The sequence below is a fragment of the Atractosteus spatula genome, chromosome 2 (genome assembly GCF_055471065.1).
Source record: "Atractosteus spatula isolate fAtrSpa1 chromosome 2, fAtrSpa1.hap1, whole genome shotgun sequence".
NCBI lineage: Eukaryota > Metazoa > Chordata > Actinopteri > Semionotiformes > Lepisosteidae > Atractosteus > Atractosteus spatula.
Window position 1 is genome coordinate 75982297 of NC_142707.1, and position 23890 is coordinate 76006186.

At 37.0% G+C, this 23890-nt stretch overlaps 1 protein-coding gene across 1 annotated transcript in view; it reads left to right on the forward strand.

Moving 5' to 3' along the window:
* LOC148840313 (uncharacterized) overlaps positions 1-23890 on the forward strand; it is a 93953-nt gene that overhangs the window by 14455 nt on the left and 55608 nt on the right. Inside the window, exons 5-8 of the mRNA XM_088935007.1 lie at positions 524-598; positions 808-885; positions 16470-16505; positions 19978-20064. Of these exons, the coding sequence (XP_088791133.1) occupies positions 524-598; positions 808-885; positions 16470-16505; positions 19978-20064 (276 nt within the window). The remainder of the gene's footprint in view (positions 1-523; positions 599-807; positions 886-16469; positions 16506-19977; positions 20065-23890) is intronic.

The window sequence follows — 23890 nt, forward strand, 5'->3', positions numbered from 1 at the left end:
CACATACCATTTTTTGCATTGATTTACAATATTTAGCTTTATAATTTGTTTTTGAATTGTTTTTCTTGCTTGGAATGTAACCATTGTATTTGTGAATTAACCTTCACAACCAACTAAAGTAGACAGATGGTTTTTAAATTTGTCTTAAGTCTTCTTACTCTCAGTTTTACCTTTGCAGGAATTGCTGTTATAAATGTGTTATTTTAACTTTGTTTTGCATGATAGTTTCATTGACATTTTATATCATTTCTATGATTTGTTATTTATTCACAAAAAACAGACAGGATACATTTCAATAAAACACTGACCATTTAAATTATGATAAAATTAAAAGTATCAATTTTAAATATCAGCGTTTTATTCATTAAAGTGCTCATTCTTATTTGAACGGACACTAGTAGATTTATAGCGAGATCAAGAGGTAACCACACACAATTACTCCAGTTTGTTAACACAAACTCTGCAGGTTATAAATTAGAATTTATTCTAAGTATTCTGTCTGATTTGCCTTCTTTGACTCCAGGATTAAAAGCTGCAGTATCTCCTACTTCATCTGAAGGAAATTCATCACGGAATCCTGCAGCCCCTGTTTTGAAAGGCAAGGTGTCTGCTCAGCTCTGCTAAACACAATTATCTAAGATGAAAGGAACTGATGTTATCCCATTCATTTAAATCACTATGACAGCAATTCCATCTTTAATTTTTTAATAAGTTTAAAATGGAATAATAAAAAATGGCCAAAATATGCCATTTATTCTGAACACAAGTGACATTTAATCTAATATTTATCTCACTTTCTATGTGCAGAGTCAAAGCCTGCAGTAACTCCAGCTCCAAACAAGGGAACTCCAACTGCAAAGAAAACTGTAGCACCTATTGTGGAAGGCAAGATGACACTTCACCGATATTACTAACAAAATCATAAAGACATCAGTTTAGTTCTGTGGCCCTGGGTCCCTGAAAGAAAAGTAGCTACTTACCCATGGGATATCATCACCCACAGGGGACGGAAAATAGACCATTTATTCCAATGCAGCTAATAGGCACAATTAGCAGTGTGACACCTCTTTCCCGAGGGGATACTGTATACTTCAGTTACCTGAGCCACTTTGTGGCTGCTTTTCTTTCAATACAGTATACTAGGGTTACAAGAGTAACCTCACGTTCCGTTTAATTTCAAAGAGTGATCACCAGAAGATTAGATAGTATATTAATGCTCTCACATTACAGGCCTGGTGATAAATGTTGACATTAGTTTGGCCAGAACTGAGATGCCTAAGCATCCTGTGCTGTCTCCAAGTTATCAAATAACTCAAGTGACCAGCTGCACCCAGGCAGTTAAAACCTAAAAAAGGCACACAGCGCATCTGGCCACAGGACAGATATCAGACATGAATGAGGTCTGCAATGTGGCCAAACTTCTAGTTGAGTCCAGCGCGACACCCCTTTGGAGGTGATGACCCACACTCTTGATTGAGGAAATTTAGTCCACCATCCAGTGGTTGTGCTAACTCAACACAGAAGTAACAAATAAGTTGTTTCAGTACAGTATATTGTATGGGTCTAGTGTACATAACAGCACAAGGGACACTCAGCACACAGCATGTTCAGAGACTGGCCCTAATGGAAATACATTCTGTATCAAGTTGTAAATACCAGGAGCAGGACTGTTTGTAGTCAGGTTAAGGAGTAATGCCACTCGACATCCTTCACCAGAAAATCATAAGCAAGCATCCAGCCCTAAAAGGGAATGGAGATCAAAGAGGCGTTTTGCAAAGAACATGATCTTAATACACAGGAAATCTTGATATCTGCAGAGGATCAAATGACACTTTAGTGAGTTGTGACATGAAAGCGGGTATTGGTGGAGTGTCAGAACCATGTGTCCTTAATGTGCCTAAAGCACCCTTAAAGTGCTTTAGACTAAAATGTACGTCAAAAGTATGTTGGTAGTTTTGATGGTATTTTCCATCCTAATACTTTTAAGCTACATTTCCATGATTACAAAGTATCTTGATGATCTATATTGAATATACACCAAATGTAAGATTTAGAATTACTATTCATCAGTTGTTGTAACCCTCTAGCAGTTTTTTTCTTTATGTTATGAGTTACTAAAGAAAAACTTCAATTTGAACAATATAAATATGTGCAGTAAAAAAGTCTCAGCAATGTCCGCATGCAGGCGGAAACACCCGTCGGAAAAAAGAAAAGGGGTAAAGGGTACAGGAAAGATAACATTTCATTGTAAGACAGAAGTCCTCATCGTGTAATCTTCCCAAAATGTGGTCCATTGGCTTAGCACTAGACAGCTCTGCTCCAGGTTGACTATAAGAATGAGCTAACAGAGGTGAACAATGACAAGAGCTGTATGCAATACAATCCTGTCATTGGGCAAATCCAGCCAGCCAGCCATCCATTAAGTTAATTCAGAATTGTGCCCTGCAGCCACAGAGAGAGAAGGCTGCAATTAATTCACATGGAAAACATGTAGAGAGAGAGTGGCAGACTGAACATGCAAGTTTTGTTGAGAAACACTCAATTCCTAGAGTTAAGAAAAATAGATTCCTACTACAGTATATATTTTACTATATTCACTATTCAGTATGTACTATATATTTTAACATGAATTCCAAAGCAAACAATGACAGGCTTGTTCAACTTTGAGGTAATAACCAGAATATTTCGGGTAGAGAATCATCCCACATTCAAACAAGAAAATCTAATAAAAATTAAACAGAAGCTGGAAGGGGGCATGGGGACTTAAGAAATTCCCTCCACTCGTTAACGTGAAATAGGAATTAAATGCAAAATGTTTTTATCTGACAAAAGTGACGTATTAAGACAGGTAGACACCATATAGAGTCTTAGAAATGTATTAACCCCTTTCTCATTTTGTTGAATTACAAAAGATGTATAAGCATTTTTAAAGATAATATTTTTCATCAAAGCTTGAATGCTCATACAGAACAATTGTACAAGAGAAATAAAATAAATCTAAGCAAAAACTGCAAAGAAAGTAAAAAAAAAATAAATAGTTGATTGTATAGTGTAAGTATTTATGACTTTTGGGGGGTTGCTATTAGTGAAGTTAAGAAGTTAAGTACAAGGTCTGCATCAGGCTGTTTCACCAAGCAGAGAGGAAACATAAGACCAAAACCGCCTTTGAAAGAGCCAAAAGAGTTAGACCTGGCCTGTATAAAATCAGAACATTTTAAGTGCAAACTTTAATGCAAAATGTTACATCTCATGCAAACAACCCAGTCATCATCTCTACAGTCAGTATGGACTGGGAGGCTTGTCAAGACTGAAAAGAAAATGTACAGGCAAGTATAAAAGAAAAGTCTGCTTCTGTCTGATGAAAGATCAAAAATTTAGATAGAAATTCACCTTTATTCTATAAAATGACCCAAATCAAAAGGCCAGAATTACACTGGAGTGGTTTAACGAGAAGAAGTCCTGACTTCAGCTGACAGAGTCTGTGGAAAGACTTGGCCATCGATGATCCCCAAACAACTCGACAGTGTAGGGGTTTTGTGCATGTACTGTAACAATTTTTAATTGTAGCAGTAAATCACAAAATGATTCTTCAATGGCTATTAGAAAATCGACCTTGAGGAACAACTCAGCAATGCACACATACAGTACCACTACTAATACATGAGAATACATGTATTAATACATAAAATGTGCCTATACTGTAAACATAACAGATCTTATAGTGAGGGTTAGCAGAATACAAAGGGTATATCACAAAGACTTATAAATACCAAGAGACACATTCAGTATACCATTCATTTATACCATTTCATTAATGAGCTTTGATTACAACATCTACACTAGATACTCAAAAGCAAGTACATCACTCATAGGAATTAAATTGACATCAACTGGGATTGAGGTAACAATTGAATTCTCGAGCTGTAATGCAGAATGTTGAATACTCATCCAATCTGTGGATTCAGATCTCCCGCGGACACAAGGGAACAGCGACAGGCTGTTGCCGTGTCCAATCGGTGTCCTCTGGCCTGGTGCCAGGCAGTCCTGGAGGTGGGGGAGAAGGAAGGAGAAATTCCTGCTGCGGTGCGCTGGCAGTTATTCTCTGAAGACCGGCTAGTTAGTCCTGGCTGAACTAGTAGAGTTTGTGCACATGAAAAGTGACTGCGGGTCCAAGCAAGTCGCAGTGCTTGCTGCTCTTTAGACGGGAAGAAGACCAGTTCGTTCCTGATGTAGCACTAGTCATGAATACTGAGGTTCAGCTGTCAACAGTTCCGACTGTAGTTCACTCGTTGATCAGGAGAGCGTTTGAGGTGGGGTACCGGCGGTTCACGAGGCTTGCTGCTGAGCTAACCTCAGGCGGATCCTTTGGTTATGTGTGGGCAACCTCCAGTCTCGACTCAAACAAAGTAAAGTCCTTGCACTCAGACACACTGGCTGTCACGTGATTGTCCAAGCTGAGTCTGAGAACGTCCTGGAGGGGGCCTCTTCTGGGCCCTGTGCTACCTCTTTTATCTGGAGGAACTACAGTCATTCGTTGGTTGAAAGTTGAGACCCACGTGGGGTTACCCTGCCCTACCAGTTCCTGATTGGCTGATCAAGGTGGCGAATGAGTAACAATGCTCTCTGGCCTTAGGGTTGTAAACACCTTAGAATGCGACTTTCCCTTGGAATCTCCCAGGACAGAAAGGCACCAGAGATGTCCATTCATTAGGGTGGCCGGAGAATCTCAGCCTTGGGAGTTGTTCCTTATCAGGAAACTATCAGATAGAAAAACACCTTAAATCCGAACTTAATGAAATGGCCTCTCTGTCCAGCAACACTGAGATGAGGGAGAGAGAGACTGGCAAGGGAGCAACAAACTTAATTCCTGTATTATTAATAAGACATGCCGCTACAACAGTCTGAGCAAGATTGCAAACCAAAAAAAGGCACTTTTGGTAGAGATTTAACCAAAAATAATCATAACTGTGACTGCGGCCGAAGGTGCTCCTATCAAGTATTGAGTACTTACAATATACAGTATAATTAGAATAATTTTGTTTTTATTTGCAGTTGACTTACATTAAGTTATTTCACTCACAAAAGCATTCAGCTTGAGTATTTACTTTATGCTTTATTGGAAACATTCACTTTAAAAATGTATACATGTCATATGTAATTTATCAAAATGTAACATTGAAAGGGTGTGAATACTTTTGTAAGCCACAGCAGCTGCATATTTCATTAAGAGATTAATCAAGTGTGTAAAAGTCCCGTTTCATAATATTCTTTTCTAAAGTGTGCAAGAAGAAAAAGAGCAGCAGATTCATGGTATGTTTTCCATGGGAGGGAAGGACTTTGACAAATGCTGTTTTTCCAGGAGGAAGAAATTATCTTTGTTGACGCTTATAGTAGAGTATTTAGACAAATACTGTAGGTGCTCTATTACTTCACTCATTCAGAAATTTATAGATAACTGCTTTTTGTTTTAGTTTTGAGCAATGTTAACATGTTATCAGCAATAATATGCAAATATTTTATGCTTGTTGACATCACTCATTTTTTTAATCTATAAGAAGCATCACAACACCAATGTACCATTACCGAGTCTAATGCAAAGATGTAGATGTGGTTTCTTTTGTAATTGTTGCAATGGAACAGACTGCAAAAAAGCTAAGGAATGAGTTACTGTACCTACTGTCACGAAGCAGTTCCTTCCGGGCCCTATGCGGACGACGCGATCCAGAATAGTGAAGATACACGAGGGAGAAAGTCATGCAGGAAAGGGTCAGGATACAGGGGGGCGTGTCCAAGGTGAGCTGGTGTCCTGGGGAAGTGAGTCCGGGTGAACAAACAAAGCCAAAGTCCAAACGGGAGAATAGAGTCCAAAGCCAGGAGATCCATCCAGGGGTTAAAACCATGAGCCGGGTCGGGACCGGCGGGGCAGGGGGTCAGGAACAGAAAGTTAAAACCATAACGGAGCCAGACGCAGCAGAACCCCGGGCTCTCACGATGCGGAAATCAATGAGGAACCAGGAGTAAGATCCGCGTCTGGCTTTTAAGGGGGAGCGGGATTAGGGAACAGGTGCAGACAATGGGGAGGAACAAGGAAGGGCTGGAGCGCCCTTAAGAGGAGGGGTTAGCGATCGTGACACATACAGTACCATAACACTATATCATGGTTTTCTTCTAAGAGCAAAATTACACAGTAATCTGTGGGCTTTTTGACAGAATTGGGAGTGATTTGGTTTTCTAGCCATTTTCAACTGCATTTTAGAAGAAAATGTACAGTATTATTACTGTCATCAATAAATTAAAGCTATTTCTGTCTTTATTTACATAGCTATTTACATGACTTTATCTAGTAAAGCACTAGGAATTATTTTTTCCTGTGTCATATATGGAAACATGCTTAAACAATCATTTATTAAAATGAATGCTTCGAATATGTCTTGCAGTTTTCTAAACATTGAACTCAAAATTTCAGTTTAATGACTCTAAACTATCATAATAATTCATTTTAAAACATTAGAGATTTTTTCTTTAATAGTCTGAAACATAAATGATTGTTATTATTATTGAATTGCTTGCTTACAGTAGTGTTTCATTAGTTTGCTTTCCATGCATGTTTGATTTTCTCTTGAGATGTCAAAGGCAGACAGATTTACCCTGTGCTTTGTGCATTTCAATGGAAAGGTTCTGTTTCCCTCTGGCACACAAATCGTTATGCAAAGTCAGGTAACGCCTATTGCTGATATCTAAATTAACTACACAGGTAGCCAAAAAAAATTGCATTTCGCTTAAATAGACCCCAGAATTGAAGTTTCCACACAGAGAAAATAACTATATTTAAAAATACCTAAACAAACACTCAGAAATGTCAAATGACTGACAAAACACTGTTTGTAGGAGTCCTTTCAAGTTATTATATTTAAACACTCATTCTTGGCTGTTTAATATGAATTTGCTGGGGATTATTGTTATTTAATGAAGTGGCAATCAAGTTGTAACTGATGGAAAGGGAATTTTATCAGGACAGGGCAGATGCTTTCCAGGTGTTCTGCAGAATGGTTCACTAGTTAAGGAGTTCAAATGTCTCTGCCTGCTTTGGAAAATCAAATGTTTCTAATCCACCAATTTCTATAAATAAGCCCTGGTGTCTGACTTACTATTGCTATAGGCACATAAAGCCCATAGTATGTTTAGGCACACACTGTTGTAGAAATGGCCAATCAAAAATCCATCAGCTTTCGGTTTCTTTTCAACAATTCATTAGTAGAAGGCATGGAGAGATAGGCCAAGGCCTCTGATTAATCAGCAGGAGTGCCATGATTGATTTCTGATTGGCTGATCTTCAGGAGCCACAAAGATACTGTATCTGGCTTTCCTCTCATGGGTGCTCTGTGCTCTTAATTCCTTAATGGAACTAATTACTTGAAATATTGTACGATTTTTGCCAAGTCTTTAATAACCGCAACTTAAAGATACTGTAGCTGCAGATTGTGGTCCTCTGACAAGATGTAAAGAATCTCAACACAGAACACAGCATAGGTATCTGGTAGTTCACAATGATCTCTTCACTCCCTATAAATTGTGTGAATCAAAGTGCGAGAATCAGATCTGAGTAGGACTACTGTAACCAATATTATATAATATACTGTAACGCAACGGGGTTCAGATGGGCACCCTTGCCTTCTGCCTACACAGGTCGGCCCTGCTCCTTGGGTACGCAAACCCAGGCCTCCGGTGTCACTCAACAGGGACCCAGCTTGTTGAGCTAAAGAGAGATCTCTCTACAGCCCAGTGGCTGTAGTCCTGCTATTACAGGGAAGGGCGGTGACGTCACCGCTCTGGTAAGCCGGCTCTTACACACCACTGATGGCCGTATGCGTTACAATACTATAATATAATATAATATAATATAATATAATATACTTACCAATATATTCTCATTGGAAAAAAGGCAGAAAGCAGGCTTTTCCCTAGACCTTCCACCTTGTGTGAGAAAGTCTGCTATCTTTATGGTACAGTAGAGCACAATTCAAGTACCGGGTTCATTTTCAGAGGAGTTTTAGTTTCTTTAAAATGAAGGCATATTGTAACTTAGGACCACTCAATGATGCCTTCTGATAACCACATGTCATTTAAGAAACTGAAATGTAAGTCTAATTTTATAGACCTTGACTGATTCAATCACAGCAATATGAGGGTATGCTAGCAATCCTTTCTGTGAGGCACAGGGCAAGACACAAGTAATCACAGTTAATCCCAGAAAGCCAGACTCTGTTCCTCACAATGATGTCTCCTGAACGGAACTTCAATCATTGTAAAATAAGAGCAGGCAGCCTGGTTGTTTATTGTTTCTGGTTTTAATTCCATCTCAGACTATATGATTACATTGAACCAAATATGTGGATACAATATAAATGACCTGTTCTCTGGTCTTGATTAGGTCCTAATTGAAAGATGCCTCTAAATCCTGTTAGTACAGTACCTGCCACTTAAGGACCAGTGTTGCCCATGCTTGTTGTAAAATGTTTATTCTACCTACTAATCCCATTGATTGCTGGATTAAACTATTCCATTTTATCACAGTGATCTGTTACCTTGAAGAAAATAAATAACCAAATTAAACTTAAAGAATGCTGATAACGACAAAGACACATAAAACCATGGCCCCTGTTCATTTCTTCAATTAACAAGGTATTTGAGCCAGAACTATGCAGCAATTAATTCAGAAGCTGTGGAATAATATAACAGCTTTTAGCTGAGAATGTACTTACGGATTCACCTCTTTTGTAAAACTGATCATTATAGGAGATGTAACTTCTTTTGTTGTGTTTTCGAAATTAATTAAATCATTTGTAACTAAGCAACAGAGCACAGGAAGTCTCAGATAATATAGACCGTTATATAAAATGATACAAAGAGAGTTAGGGACAATCTCTCCCTAATTGCATCAACTGAAAATTTTCTTCTGAACTTATCTATTGTGCTATTTTGAAGAAAAAATGTGATTTTTATGTGCAAGTGAATTCCATGTTTTTTCCCTTTATGCAACTTAAATAATTTTTTATTTTGTTTAAAATAATTTCCTAAAAGTCATGCAAAAAAGACTGTAAATGGCATACTATTCACAGGAAAAAGCCATTGATGCATATCTACAGTACCACTTAATTACAGTAAGAAACAGGTACTTACTCTTCAAGGCTACAATGGCAACACAAGGAATATGCAGTGAATGCAGGGTCAACATCACATTCTATTAATTAAATAAAAATAAAATTGTATAACAAAGTAGGACCTACATCATGAGTAATTTTAAACAAGAGCTCCCTCACAACCATGGATGTCATGAACTGAAAAACAAACACTTAATTTCTTAGTGTTTTCTTCCACAGTCCTATCGTATGATGAAATCAATTTCTTTATACATTTTTCTTTGAAGAGATTTCTTTGACGTGTGAAGCTACTAATGTACTACTATGTTCAATATGCCAGTTTTGTTTCAGTTAGTAATAGTTAATCCTTGATGGGTTAATGCAGGATTAGCCCATGATAAAAATGTCATCATATTTGATGTCACGCATGCTGCGCATTTCATTGCAGACCTTATGTTTTGGTGCCTACAGTATATGACCTTTGGATAGATTTCAGTTTCTCAGTTACCAGATGAATGTATTTTTCCAAAGAATGCACTGTGTCAATCCACATTTATTTATCTTCTTTGTTTCTGACATATGTCCTCTCCAGGAACAATAGAAGCAATTCCCCTTTTCTTAAAGAACATTCTGCATGGCTCTGGCAGTAGTCCAATATATGTCTGGGCTTGTCAGGGCCCTCCAGTTGATCACCACATTTAAGCCAGAAACTCCACTCCACAGAGCCAGCGCTCTGACATTGAGCTACCTGGAGTAGCGCAATTCCCCGCCTGCTTCAGGAACACGTCATTGCAAGATCCCGATTCTCCTTCTCATCTCTCTCCTTTTGGCCTCCAGATACTCCTTGCTACTGTAGCAGCACTGAATTTAACTACATTCCAGTCCAGTCGGTGTCATCACAGTGGGCTCTCCTGTCTGTCTTGTCCTGTCAGCCTTTATTCTCGTCAGCATCACTGCACCCTGTTCCCCAGTCCAGCCTGTCCAGTCAGCCTCACCCCAGCAGGGTGGCAGTCCGCCTGCATCAGCTCAAATCCTCAAGACTCATGACATGGCACTCAAAAACCCACTGCTATCTAAAATAAGCACTTTAGTGTTCAAATATTGACTACATCATTAGCTGCTCCTCAGAAAGCATGCAGGCACAGAACTAGCATACATTGCGTTTGGCTCCTCAGTAAATTTGACTGTGAACATGTGTTTAGCATAGAGTGAGACAGCTGAGGAAGGCACCTTAAAAGGTGGGATACCTCCACAAGAGTATCTTGCCCACATACACTCCCAGAAAGCTAAAAGCACCTCAGAAACAAACTACATCCCTGCTTGCAAGACAGAGGGTTATATGCCACTTTTGGACTCAGATAGAAAATATCTTTAGAAGTATGTAAAACATATGCGTAAGCACTCCAGGATAAAACCAAGCACAGTGAACGTGGCACTGATCTGACCAAGTTCAAGGAAGGCTTTCAGTATGCCCTATTTTTTTTAAGAAAAACTGCAGTTACACAACAGATGCGAAAAGTGAGTGATTATAATAATCCATTAGGGTGACCAGTGTTTTGTCATTACAATAATGTTCTTACCTCTCAATGTTCTCACAGTGTCTTAATGTTGTAGGGCTGCATTCATCTTTATTTTAAACATGGGAATGTGCTTTTGGCCTTGATTACATGACAATGTTATTTATTTTTCATAGTTTATACAGGAATCACAGTTCAAGCCTGTTGATGATGGATGATACCATCAATCTTTCCTTAAAACACTTTTTTGGAACATTCAAATGGCTAAAATCATACCAGGGTCACTGATATCTGACAAATAGCCATATAATAAGCAAAAAAAAAACAATAAAAGAGGTTAAACACAATGCAACATGAGATATAAACCACCTATGTATTTACAGTAAGGCATGGTAATGAATTGCAGTTTTTGTTTTCAGATCTTGGTAAGGATCAGCAGCTTGCATGTAATACTTACAGTACCAACACTTTCTCTGGCACAGAGTTTGGCGACAGAGCACAGACATCAATGCTTTTCTAATGAGAAGCCAAATTAATTTCTGCCAATGCTGGGAGGGAATGTAGCCCAATGCGTCATGTTTTGCTTCGACACAGAAATATCTGGTACTTAGATAAGGGAGTGTGACAAGTAGCATATGAAGCAGCACCACAGGGGAGTTGGCAGCTTTAGCTGGTTTGACAGCTTTTCAACTACTGTACATCCGACCCCACAGAACCTTTCCGCTTTTTTCTTATTGAATTTGAACCTTGCAATTAGAAACGGACTTCTTCCAACATACATACAGTAGGAATTTTTACACTTTCATTTATACAGTACATGTATAAACAAATATTTCATTATAATATTCCTCCATCCATTTTTCGAACCTGCTTTATCCAATCCCAGCAAACAACTGGCACAAGGCAGGATCCACCCAGGGCTGCGCACAGACTCTGACACACACAAACTCACACCAGGACCTACCATTATGTCTCGAAACCCATGTGAAGACCCCAAGAACATACTGTATAAACTCCACACAGACAGCACCACAGGAATTGAACCCAGGGCCCCATCGCTGCAAGACAGCAATGCTAATAACTTTAATGATTTGTATTATACATTATTGTTATATATAATTTAATTCTACATATATATGGACCACAAAGTGCCTGCATGAGTAAAATGTTGCACATTGTGAAGATTTACATAAAAGTCTTTATGTAAGTTTAGAGGCAATTATTGTAGAATAGATACCTTATTTAAACTGCATCCTCTTTGTGAAAGAAGCTTGTATTGTGTGTTACATTGTAATGACCAGCATTTTAGAGAACAATCACTGTGGTTGTCAAAAAATAAAACTGAAACTTCAGCCTTCCAGTGCTGTTGTTCTGAGACAGCAAAATACTTAGGTAAAATTATATGACAGAAAAAAGCCAGACCTCCTAAAAATCATGATCTGTGTGGATGAAAATTGTAATGTTCCATTTTTTTATTCATTTTCTGACTATTTTTTTGTCTGAAAAATGTATCATACTACTGTACATCTAGTCTTATTCAGAAATGTTCAGTTAATGATCTCATATCTAAATGTTAACTGTAGAACATATTTAAATCTTTCAGGGCTGGAAAAATAATAGTAGATTCTCCAAACTGGTTTCAGAATATAATCACAAATTTAGTATTACTGTTATTTTTGTTTTCTTTAGCTTTATCAGTAAAACCATCTGTCTTTAATAATGACAGAACTGTACAGATACTAAGATACAGAAATATCCTCTATGATCTATTTTTGGAATATTATTTTCATTTCAGCATCTCTTTTTTGAACATAGTCATATGTCTATGATATCTTACAATTATTTAAAACTATTTCAAAGTGCATCTTTGCATAAATATTCTATCTTCCTGAGTACTAGAAATAAAATATGTTTCCTGTATATTTTAAACTATTATACTGTTGTTTTTTTTTAAAAAAAGATTAAATACAAATCCAAATGACCTCTGTAGTCCAGATATTGTCTTCATCAGTTCATTAGCTGTGACCATGATTCTAAAGTTGTAGGAAAACTACAGTTGAGTAGGCTTGAATGAGCCAATGTATTCTCACCCTCCTATGAAGTTACAATTATGTCAGTGAGTTCAGCATACTTCCAAGTAATTCTGTCTTTTCTGTACACTGTAAAAAGCATTAATAATGGTGGGTGGAAAGTTATGAATTTCAGAGTGAAGTGTGCACAGTTCTCACTCTTCATTTACCTGTGTACTGAATAAAACAAATGCATATTGGGGAGATTATAAAATACAAATAACAGAATAATTTAGCATGAAATGCATAATAAGCACACATGAAAACTGACATCTTGATGGTACGAATACAAATGTTAGCTTTGCTCATCTTTCAAACAGAGATTTCCTTGAAGTATTTCTACTTTTTCAAATAAGTTACTTGCTTTTCTTCAACATCTGACAAGTGAAAAGTGCATTGTAGATTTAAATCTGCTTGCTGTAAATCAAAGTACACAGAAGATGGCCAGGCATCTGCAATATAATATTGGTTCAACTTCTGTGAAGTACTGTACAGTATGTGACTCTGTAAGGCGGGGTTTGTGAGGTGACAGAGCTGTATTGTTATTGCATTGTCTTTCTAATTTTGAAATAAGGGTGATTAGTTACAGTTGTGTGAGATCGCCTTGTTATTATCTCTCCCAAACTTCAGTTAAGAAATACCATGTAATCCATTTAATTAAGAAATATCCTAAATGAGTAGATTGTAACAGTCAGCATCTGTCTGCCCCAGTAGCTGATAATTTATAACCCAGGCATTGTGTTCACCATTTTGGCTCTTTTTCCTGTAAAACCTGCTACAATGATTGCCAGTGCAGATCTTAGATCACAGAATTAGAGAGCTCCAGTCCAGCAGATACTAGGTGTGCTAGGTTACAATTACATCACTATTTTATAAAGTTATGGAACAATTGTATTGTGATCAATTAAACAGGCCATTCAGATTCTGAATCAGCTTAATTCGCCAAATACATTTCATGTACACTGAATTTACTCTGGTATACTTGGTGCTGCAAAAACATTCTACATACAGTATACCATATGGAAACAAGGCAATAGACATCAATAAGCACACATATTAAGGTGTTTGTCCTGAGAAAAATGAAATTTATATTGCAAAACAAACACACATGCAGCAATCAAAACATCTTGGCTGCCTTAATCGGTGCCACCATTTTGTGTCTAATTTAGAGATTATTTAGGACTAAACTCTAATTTCTCTTTAGTCCTAAATAATCTCTAATAGAGCTTGGTTGAAACTGATTACTTGCTTTATTCTTCAATACGTTACAGGTGCTGACAATCTTTAAAACAGGCGACCTGTCCAAATACAGTATATGGAATTCCTGCGTGTGTTTTTATATGATCAGCCCCTAATAATAAATGATCAGCCCCTAATAAGGGCCTACTGTATGTTTTCAAAGAATTCAAGCACTGCAGCTTTTAAAGCCAGTATTCTGACTAATTTCCATCTGTTTACAGCACAGGCAAAATCAAAATATTTCAAGTCTGCTTCCATCTTTTTCATTAAAATGGGCTTAATGATCTGGGGGGGGGGGCAATTTCTTATTTTAGTGCAGAGTGTTCCAGCATCGTGGCTGCCCTAACATTTGTTCAGAGACACTGTATTTATAGAACACGGTCCTGTTGCAAAGTTGCTTTTCTACAGGTTTCCCTGCTTTGTCAGGTTTCATTATTTGAAAGTGTGAAAAAAACTGTAAAAATCACTGGTTTAAAATTCCTTTCATCACATGACTGATTGCTTCTATTTTTAGATGAGAATGTGTGATGAAATTAACAAGCTCTTTCTAACTTCAGCAGAAAAAAAGCTGATCTGTTTCTAACGTCATGTGGAAAAACAGTTAAAAAACAGTTAAAAACTAAAGAAGGAAATGTTTATGTGCTGCGGCACCTATTTACCTTGAAAGGTAATTACTTTCTCAGAAGAAGTGCTACAGTAAACCACATTGTAGGATATCATTCATGGTTTTAAATTTTCTCTTAGAAATAAATGTAATACTATTTTATGAATATACGTTGGTTTCAAGTTTTTAAGTTATTTTTTTAAGATAACATAATGTTTGTGCATGTTATGTAAATGCAAGATTCAGTGACATAATTGAGTTTATATTAAAGCCATGCAATATTTTGGCTTAGGTCAGGCCTCTTAAGACTGTAACGTACAGTAGATCCATAAATTGATACTGTTAATGATGTTCAGAAATTATTTTTATTTTCAGCTAGCAAAATTTCTTTAGTTACATGATTCCACATTAATATTCCCTATTAAGTGGATTTCGAAAGGTACTACAACTTTTTTTACAACAACAGCAAGTATTCATAGAAAAGGTTAAAACATTTTAGCTTTTTCAAAAGTATATAAACTTAATATTGTCAGAATGAGCATGTCAAAACTTTTCCAAAATAGTGCCTGATTTAAAGACTTTGATGCAGAAAATGTTTATGAAGAAGGTCGAATACTGTTGTGTATTGTTTTTAGTTACCACTGCCAGCCATATACTGTATATAATATATTTATATTCCTAAATTAATATTGTTTATGATGTTCAGAGGCGATATGATTTTGTCAATTTAATTGTCAGCTACCAAAATTTCCCATTAGTTACAAAATCAAAATTAGTATTCCATATTATGTGGATTCAAAAGTGCTAAACAGATTAAATGATCATCTTTGGCCAGTGAATCACATGACACAACACGTTGCCACATCACAGGTGCCACATCTGTGATGGATTTTAGTCATTGAAATTAGTCATTCAATTGAAATAGTAATTAGAATAAAATTCTAATGTACTGTACATCGTTAATAGCAGAAAATAGTACTCTTACTTAATATAGGACATTTTAGTTTAATACGACCATGTAAATTACAGAAACCTGTGGCCATTTTCTGTTCTGAGGACAGTTCATTGCTAAAACACCTACTGTATAAATAGTCATTTCTTTAAGGCAAGCAATAGACTAGTAGCAATAGCAGTATTGTTTTTTTATACTGAGGGTAACACACAGTACTACTGAAGAATAAAAAGTGATTGATCACTAGAAACACTACACATCTGGTTTTTAAATTAATAATTAGGATTTACCACAGTGAAGCTGAATCCTATCCATTATTTGTACACTATAAGAAAAATCTATACCAGTATTGCTATGATGTAAAAGCTGTCAACATTATCAATTCTTCATATTAGATTATTTCACATCATAAATATTTTCCTTTATAGTCTTGTGATTAAATTCAAGCCAGTTACTGGTATCCAATGAAGTGACAAAGGTACTGTATTACCACTGTCTAGCTCATTTCCTCTTCAGACATATCTATTATTCTGTAAATATTATCAAGCCACATTAGAGAAATATCGTATAGTGATATGTGATAGTTTTAATGTTTGAAAATAACATAATAGTGACATCGTAAAATATCATAAAGAAGGCTGTACAGTATATAACATATCTTTTTTTTCTTCCCTATATTACAAATGATCTAGGTGTTGAAACTCTTCAGGAACGCTTGGTTCAAGGGTTTTAATGAGAAGCGAGCCCTTTCTGCTTCAGGAGTGTTTTACAGTCCTGATATGGCTTGTTGTCTACACTGTTAGAAGTGCCTCTTGTTTCAGAAGCTGATACCATTAGAACCATTAGTGATATGACACACACCCCTTGAAAGACATCAGCATTAAATATCCTTTCTTTGCCTGTCTGCTGAAAGCATTGTTTCCACTTTCTTTTCTTCTTTTTTTGCAGAGAAAAAGCCTGTTGCCAAGTCAAAGGAAGAAAAAAGTATGTGATTATGTAGACTATATGGTAATATGACTGTAACTAATTTTGCATTCAACAACTTAAATGTATTATCTGTTAATATTCTATCATTCTATCAGCTGACAGAAGTGGTACTGTATATATTGTTTTTTTTTTTACTTTTTGCATTTTGTATCCCTGAAATTAACACAGAACCTTTAAATTCAATTTACCTTAAGCACTGTATTAATAGAAGCATCACAGTTCGTAACAGCATATCATATTTAGATTTTATTAATTAAATATGTGTTAAAGATTTTAAAAGCCCTTATTTGCCCCAATGCTCACAACCTGGAGGACAACATTCCCTTTCCCCTCTTATTTATTTGTACCACTTTTATTAGCCTCAGTCAAAAGGCTTAAAAGAAACTGTAACCTTGAGTGCAAATGTACAGTATGTGATGAGAATCTATTTAACCACCTTCTTACAACGCTCGGTCAGTGAGGAGCCAGACCCTCTCCTGACCACCAAGGGGAACAAGGCAGGGGATTGTACCCCCGGATGGGACACCAGCCCAGCACAGTGCACACACACAAACACACACACACACTCACACCAGGACCAGTTTCCCCAGTTTCCCCAGAAGCCAGTTAACCTACCAGTAGGGAGTAAACCGCAGCAACCGGAGAATGCCCACATGAACAAGGGGAGAACACAAAATCTCCACAAAGATAGCACCCCAAGTCTGGAACTGAACCCCAGCCCCGGCACAGTGAGGCAGCGATGGTATCCCACTCCTGACAAGCAGCTTTTGAGGGGAGCGGCGGCTCTGTGGCTCAGGATCTGTGCCTGTGGCTGAAAAGTTGCCAGTTCAAATCCTGCGGCCGGCAGAGGAATCCTACTCCGTTGGGCCCCTGAGCAAGGCCCTTCACCCCAACTGCTCCAGGGGTGCCATATAAATGGCTGACCCTGTGCTCTGACCCCAGGCTCTCTCCCTGTCTCTGTGTCTCATAGAGAGCGAGTTGGGGTTTGCGAAAAGACAAATTCCTCATACAAGAAATTGTATATGGCTAATAAAGTGATCTTATCTTATCTAACTGCTGTGGCTCCATGCCACCAACTGAGTGCTGGGAATCAAGAAGCTATGATTCAAAAAGGGTACAGAAATTGTGAAATTACTACAGCGTTATTATTGAAACAGGGAACATGTTTGATATTTAAAATAAAAACTGAATTCACTTTTAGTGTATACTTCTGGCAGGCCCATGGGGTAAATCAGGCTCAATGTCTCTAAAGAGAGATGTCACCAATAAAATACTCATCAGATATCCATCCATATCTGAGCACATGTCAGGGAACCACAGCAAATACAACTGCACTAAAGATACTCAAGGCATGGGATGCTACACTTATTGATCTGTATCATGGTTAGCTTCAAAGCATGTTTTTTGATTTGTTCAATTTGATTTGTTTGAACATGCACTAATCATGTGTCATTGTTACTGCTTGTAAGCGACACTTTCAGAAATAAATGCCCAGATATACAATATGTTGCTCAACGTTTGTCTTGAGGACTGCCTTAGAAGATTAAGGCTTAGTTTTTAGTTTCAGTATTTATCTGGTTTTCCATTAGCGCAGGTTATACTGTACAACGCCAGTGTTTGACCATTTCTAATAGAACATACCAGAACATCATTGCAGACTGTCCCCTTTTTTGACTGTGAAGGGGCGAACCTGTCTTTATTACTGCTTACATGTACAGTATACGTACAGTATACTGTATGAACAGGGCAATTTGAGATGATGGTGAAGCCTGTTTGTAACCTCATACAGTATGTCAACAGCCTGGTATGACACGATAACTCATTTCCCTCATGTGTAGTGCTACATATTCCCTCAGATAGTATTTCTGTATTAATGGAACGAGTAATAGGTTTATTCCATGCTTGAAAGAGAAGAAAGAAAACACCACATTTGGGCCGTGGAGCCTTCTTCAGGTGTGAGAAACACAGGGCAGTAAGCAAAAGTAATGTGGCAGGAGAACTAAAGCTGGGAGAGAGGAGGGGCGGGAGGCGGGAGCAGGGGACAGACAGAGTGGCCAATCAGATAGTGTGAAGTCAGGATAGGTGAAGAGACGTGTGAAATGAAACCAACAATGAATAGAGAGAATTTAGAAGAAAATGAGTCTGTCATTGATTGAAGGGGAAAGGTGTGATCCTAGCTGCTGTAGTCTTTCTGATGTGGGAGTTAGGAAAACCATCTTTGAGAACACAGATGGAGAGATTAGTGTGATCATGGCCGTCAGAGGTGAGATGAGAAACAATAGGTTTGGAGAAATATTTAATCTTCACAGCCCTTTGATTTCTGTATCAGTGGTCATTTTAATAAAAATAATGCATATTGAAGTGTATGAAATATCAGATTGTGCAAAAAAACTACTACTATCATAAGTATACTTCCCATGTCAAGAAATGTTTTTCCTATTTTTGCCTGGGTGGTTATGAGGAGTGCAACAATAAAGACATCAGGCAGCAGAGCTTGATCAGCTATGACAAGAGGAAAATTTACAACTGCAGATTACCTGCTAGGGAAGAAGAGCCCTGGAAGAAGACCTAACATGTAACCCTGACATTTAACAGTCCAGTAGGCTTTGCTCATTCCTCTGTAGACAACCTTAGAATCCTGTGACCATCCTCCATATTTGTTAAAGTCAAAATGTGAAAGCAGAGATTCGTGCAGTAAACTTTATAACCTTCCATATATGTATGAAACAAAATAGCTCACTAAGCTCATAGAATAGCATGCATGGTCTTTTTTTTGTACAATTCACAAATATTGATATACTAATATATTACTACTAATATTTCACCTCCTTTATATCTACCAATTTGAAATAACAATTACTGCTCAACTTAACACACCAATGCAAAATCCACCTAAAATATTGTACAGTAGAGGTCATTGAACTTTCATGGTTAAATATTATTTGGGGGATTGTGGTACATTCATGGTTGAAAGGATAGAGATACTGTATGTATAAATAAAAACACTTCCCACCCAATCAAGCCCTCTGTTGGTCTCCATTTCCTTTCATTAATATTTCTACTGTAGGAATACCAACCTCCTCTAACTCAGCTTCCACCCCTTCTGTATGCTTGCTGCGGCAGTTTTGTAGCAAAATCCACATTCGTTTCTTCAAAGGCTTCTTAAAGAAACAACTTCTCTAGACTAACCAAATAGTTTTGAAAGAAAAGGAGTAAAATATATATATACAGTATATATTTTTTTATGTGAGGATATCTTATGAATCTTCTGGGTATAAAATCAAATAGTGTTACAGTGTCTCTCGATAGTGTGCATGCTGATGTATTTGTCATTGACAATGGGCATTCAGTCCAAAGGATTTTCCTGCAAGCTAACAATACAGTTATAAAAGATTCAATCTATTTCCTGGCATATTTTAATGAAATAGTTTGTGTAAGCATATTCAACTCTGATTGTCTTTCTCATCAGAAGACGAACCTAAAAAGAAGCCAAGCAGGGAAGAGAAAAAAACAGCCGAAGCAACAAAAACGTCCACGAAACACTTAAGGAAAGCAGGTATGAATTAATTTGGTTGTAAAGAGATGTAAACCAAGGCATGGCAAAATATCCCCCACGTTATTCTTTAGTATACTGTATATGTGATCTTGTTATAATAATATATTAGGTTTCAGGTTCATGTCTTTAAAAGTTGTCTTTCCTCAGATTTCTGAGAGCTGCTGGACACAGGCACCTCACTGCCATTTGTCATGAAGTTTCTATTTGCTGATGTATGCAGAAACCTACAGCATGTGAAAAAGTGCTTTGGATCAAGAAAATAACATGTTAAATCTGTACTAATTAATATAGTTTTTCTAAAATTCCATTACACATAAAAATATCTACTGTACTGGAGAAGTATTCTTCCAACAAATACTTTAATTGTAGATGTCAGCATACTTTGGAAATGTCTGTGCTGAGCTATTTTGTTAACAGTACCCAAGCACGCAATAAGCAATTCAGCATTTTGACAAATTAAAAAAAAATGTTCACAAAGTAGCTTTTGGAAATAAGGTAGCATTTACAGTAGGTCAGAATTTGTGAAGAAGTAGCCTTTTCTTGTAAACAGAAGGCCTATTTCTGTATAAGAAAAAAATATCCTTATTTCTCAGTTATCAAGGCTGTTTAATATGTAGGATATTTTTAAGCATGTTGTCACAGTGGAACAGACGTTGGATCAGAGTTCTTGGCCCTGGTTCTGTTCTGGGTTGGGGTGCCATCTGTGTGGAGTCCTTCCTGCCCATGGACTTTCTAGTTTGGTCTAGTTTCCTCCCATCCACAAATGCCTACTGAGTATGTCTGATCGACTATTTTAAACCCTTCGATGGGCAATGCCCATTGTGCCCATGCAGGGCGAGAGCTGTCATGTGCTCTCAGTTGCACCTCGTGCTCTGTGCTTCCAGAATAGACTTTAGGTTGCCATGACCCTTAGCAGCATAAGTGGCTTTCTGATAATGGATGGATGTTCAAAGTATTAGCATTCCTTTCAGATAGTCAAGGCACATTCTTTGTTAATATTCCTACAATTGCCACATTGTAAGAGTTTACTAACATATTGCATAGTGTGGACTACTTATGTCTGAGATTTAATTTCATACGTTCAGGCTTCAAAAGTGGGTCCTAGTTAACTTTAACATTTTTGAACAAGGAGACTTTGCCATACTTATTTCTGTTTAAGTGTGTTCTTGAGGTATTATATTTTTTTCTTGATGTTTCTTTTGCCTTCACATTCACATATTTGTTCTTCACAAGTAAACAAGCTTTAATTGCCCCCCTGGCGATGAATAAAGTATTTTGAATTGAATTGAAACTACGCCCTTAATGCTATAAGACGTATAGATAGAGAGACATAGAGACATAGAGAAGACAGAGCATAAGTACTGTAAACCTTTTATGCTCTGGGAGTAGCAAATCAATCCATTACTCTTATCCTGACAATAGATTCAGATGTTCTGAAAATTACATTTATTGGTGTTAAACAGGGTCAAAGAGTGTATACTTTTACGTATGTTCTAATAGAAAGGCAGTTTGTTAGACAGACCTGGGTCACCAACATTACCAGCTTAAAGTTTGAACCCCAATTGATTAAACAATTTCTCAGTATTTTACCTGATCTGTTAATGTGGAGAGTAATTTCTGTTGCACATCGCCCAGAGGGTTCTGAACTGCAGTGCTGGATCCTTAAGGATTAAAAAATATATATATATCCCATTTTGTATTTGCAAAAGCGGGGTTATTGGTACTTTATTTTTTAAATTTAAAACACTGAAGCAAATTCCACAATTGCCAAATTATAAATCTTGTAATACAAAATATTTATTTCAGCTCTCAAACTGTTTGTATGATTTACCCTTTCAGTCAAAAATGACTTTTGAAAATAAGCCAGTATAGCTACTGTTCACTATAGCATTTCCTCTTTCTTCCTTGCTAATTTCTTTTTCTTTGTCTATTGATTTTAGTCTGCACTGCATTATGTAAATGTGATTTGTTTGATGTATCCTTTGTGCAATATATTTCCTTGTAAAACATAGTTCTGCATACATAATCTTCATATTTTACTTATTTCATTTAAGGAACTGGTAGCTCATACTGTCTCTTTCACTTTTAACCAACCTAAGCCTGACTTAAACCTCACTTAGAGCCAATCTGGAGGCTTCGTCAGGAGCTTTCGTGGGGAGCCTTCACGAAGAAGCCTCCACAGCCGAAACGTTGTGTTTCTTTTCTTCTCTTTTCAGCAGGAATAAACCTTTACCTGTTCCTCTGAAAACAAATAGGCAGACTAACCCTGTAATAATTAAATCAGAAAGAATATCATAAGGTTTAAAAAATGGTTCTCTGGTCTCTCACTGTCCTTGACATTAACCCCCTTGATATGCTTTAAATTATGTGTGCCAGGAGAGTGAAAACCAAGAGATCAACCAGCATAAATATGCTTTACATTGTGATTAGGGCAGAAGTGGCAAAAGCTGATGGTGATATCCAGTGTTATGGAAGGAACTTTTTTTTAAAAAATGTGGTTAGCTGACACTGCAAACTACTCTAATAAGTAATGTAGTTGTGCCTGAAAAAACTTTGCAACACTTAAAGCTGCTTTTGAAAAACAGCTGCTTTTGAAGCTAATCTTATATATGTTAACGAAAAAAAGGAAACTGCTAACCTAAGTATTTTTACAGTCAAATTATTTTGGCTGGGATGAAAACTGCCCTCGCCAACGTTGAAGAAATCAGGCAAGTCTGGGCTGCACAGGATGAACATCTTCTTCAATTTTAGCAAAGACACGTTTAAAAAAGTGACTTCTTGCTGGGTTAAAAAGTATCATTTTTTCACTCCTACCACTCTTCTGATTCTTAATTCTTGGACAGATTCCAGAAAAGCTTTCAATATTAGCATGGCCTGAAGAAAATATTTTTAGCAAGCCATTATTAAATTCTGTCTTACCAAAAGAGTCTTTCTAAGCTGGGAGGGTACTTAAATCATGTAACCAAGGTTACTGTGGATGCTCTACAAAAGTTTTTTTTTGTGTTAAAAATAAATTGTATAAAAAAATACAAGCATAGAGAAGAATATTGCATGGGGCTTTAAGAGACAGCAAACAAGGATTTAGAAAGGGTGGTTAACTTTTTTAAGGGATATATTTTGTACTAGGAATGAGGAAAATTGATGGCACTTTAGAAAATAATGAGATATAATTAGATTTCCATATGGATATGGATAATTCCCTCTTAGAATTTGGATTTTCAAATGAAAAGATGCAGGATTCCAAGGAAATGATTACATGTGGACTGAGAACGGGTTTCTAAACAGGAAACAGCATTATCTTTAGGGAATTGAGCTGATATAAACTGTGCTACACCACCGGGTTCCGGTTTATGCCCATTGCACACCCTGATCTACAGTATATCATTGATTTAGATTCTCTGAAATACTCAGTGAGCCAGTTTCATTTGGAGGTGACACAAATATAGAGTGACTGGCAAACGCATATGAAGTGTTAAGGGACTTGCAGAAAATATGGATTGAGCATGCAATTAACAAATAAAGTTTTAGTAACACCAAAACTGTAGAGTGGAGGAGGTAGGAACTATGCACGTGGCCAGTATAAAGATATTCTCAAATTATAGAAAGCTTTACTGAATAAGGGATTTTCACATTTGTGTAGATTTTCTTACATTCTCATCAAGATGATGCTTTGAAGAAATAAACAAAAGCAAGCAGACAGCTGAGGTCTATGGCAGAATGTGTATAATTTAAATCAGGAGGATGTGCTGTTAAGACCTCACTTAAAACATTTCATTCCGATTTGGTCACCAATCCACAAATATATATATATATTATAGAAAGAGTT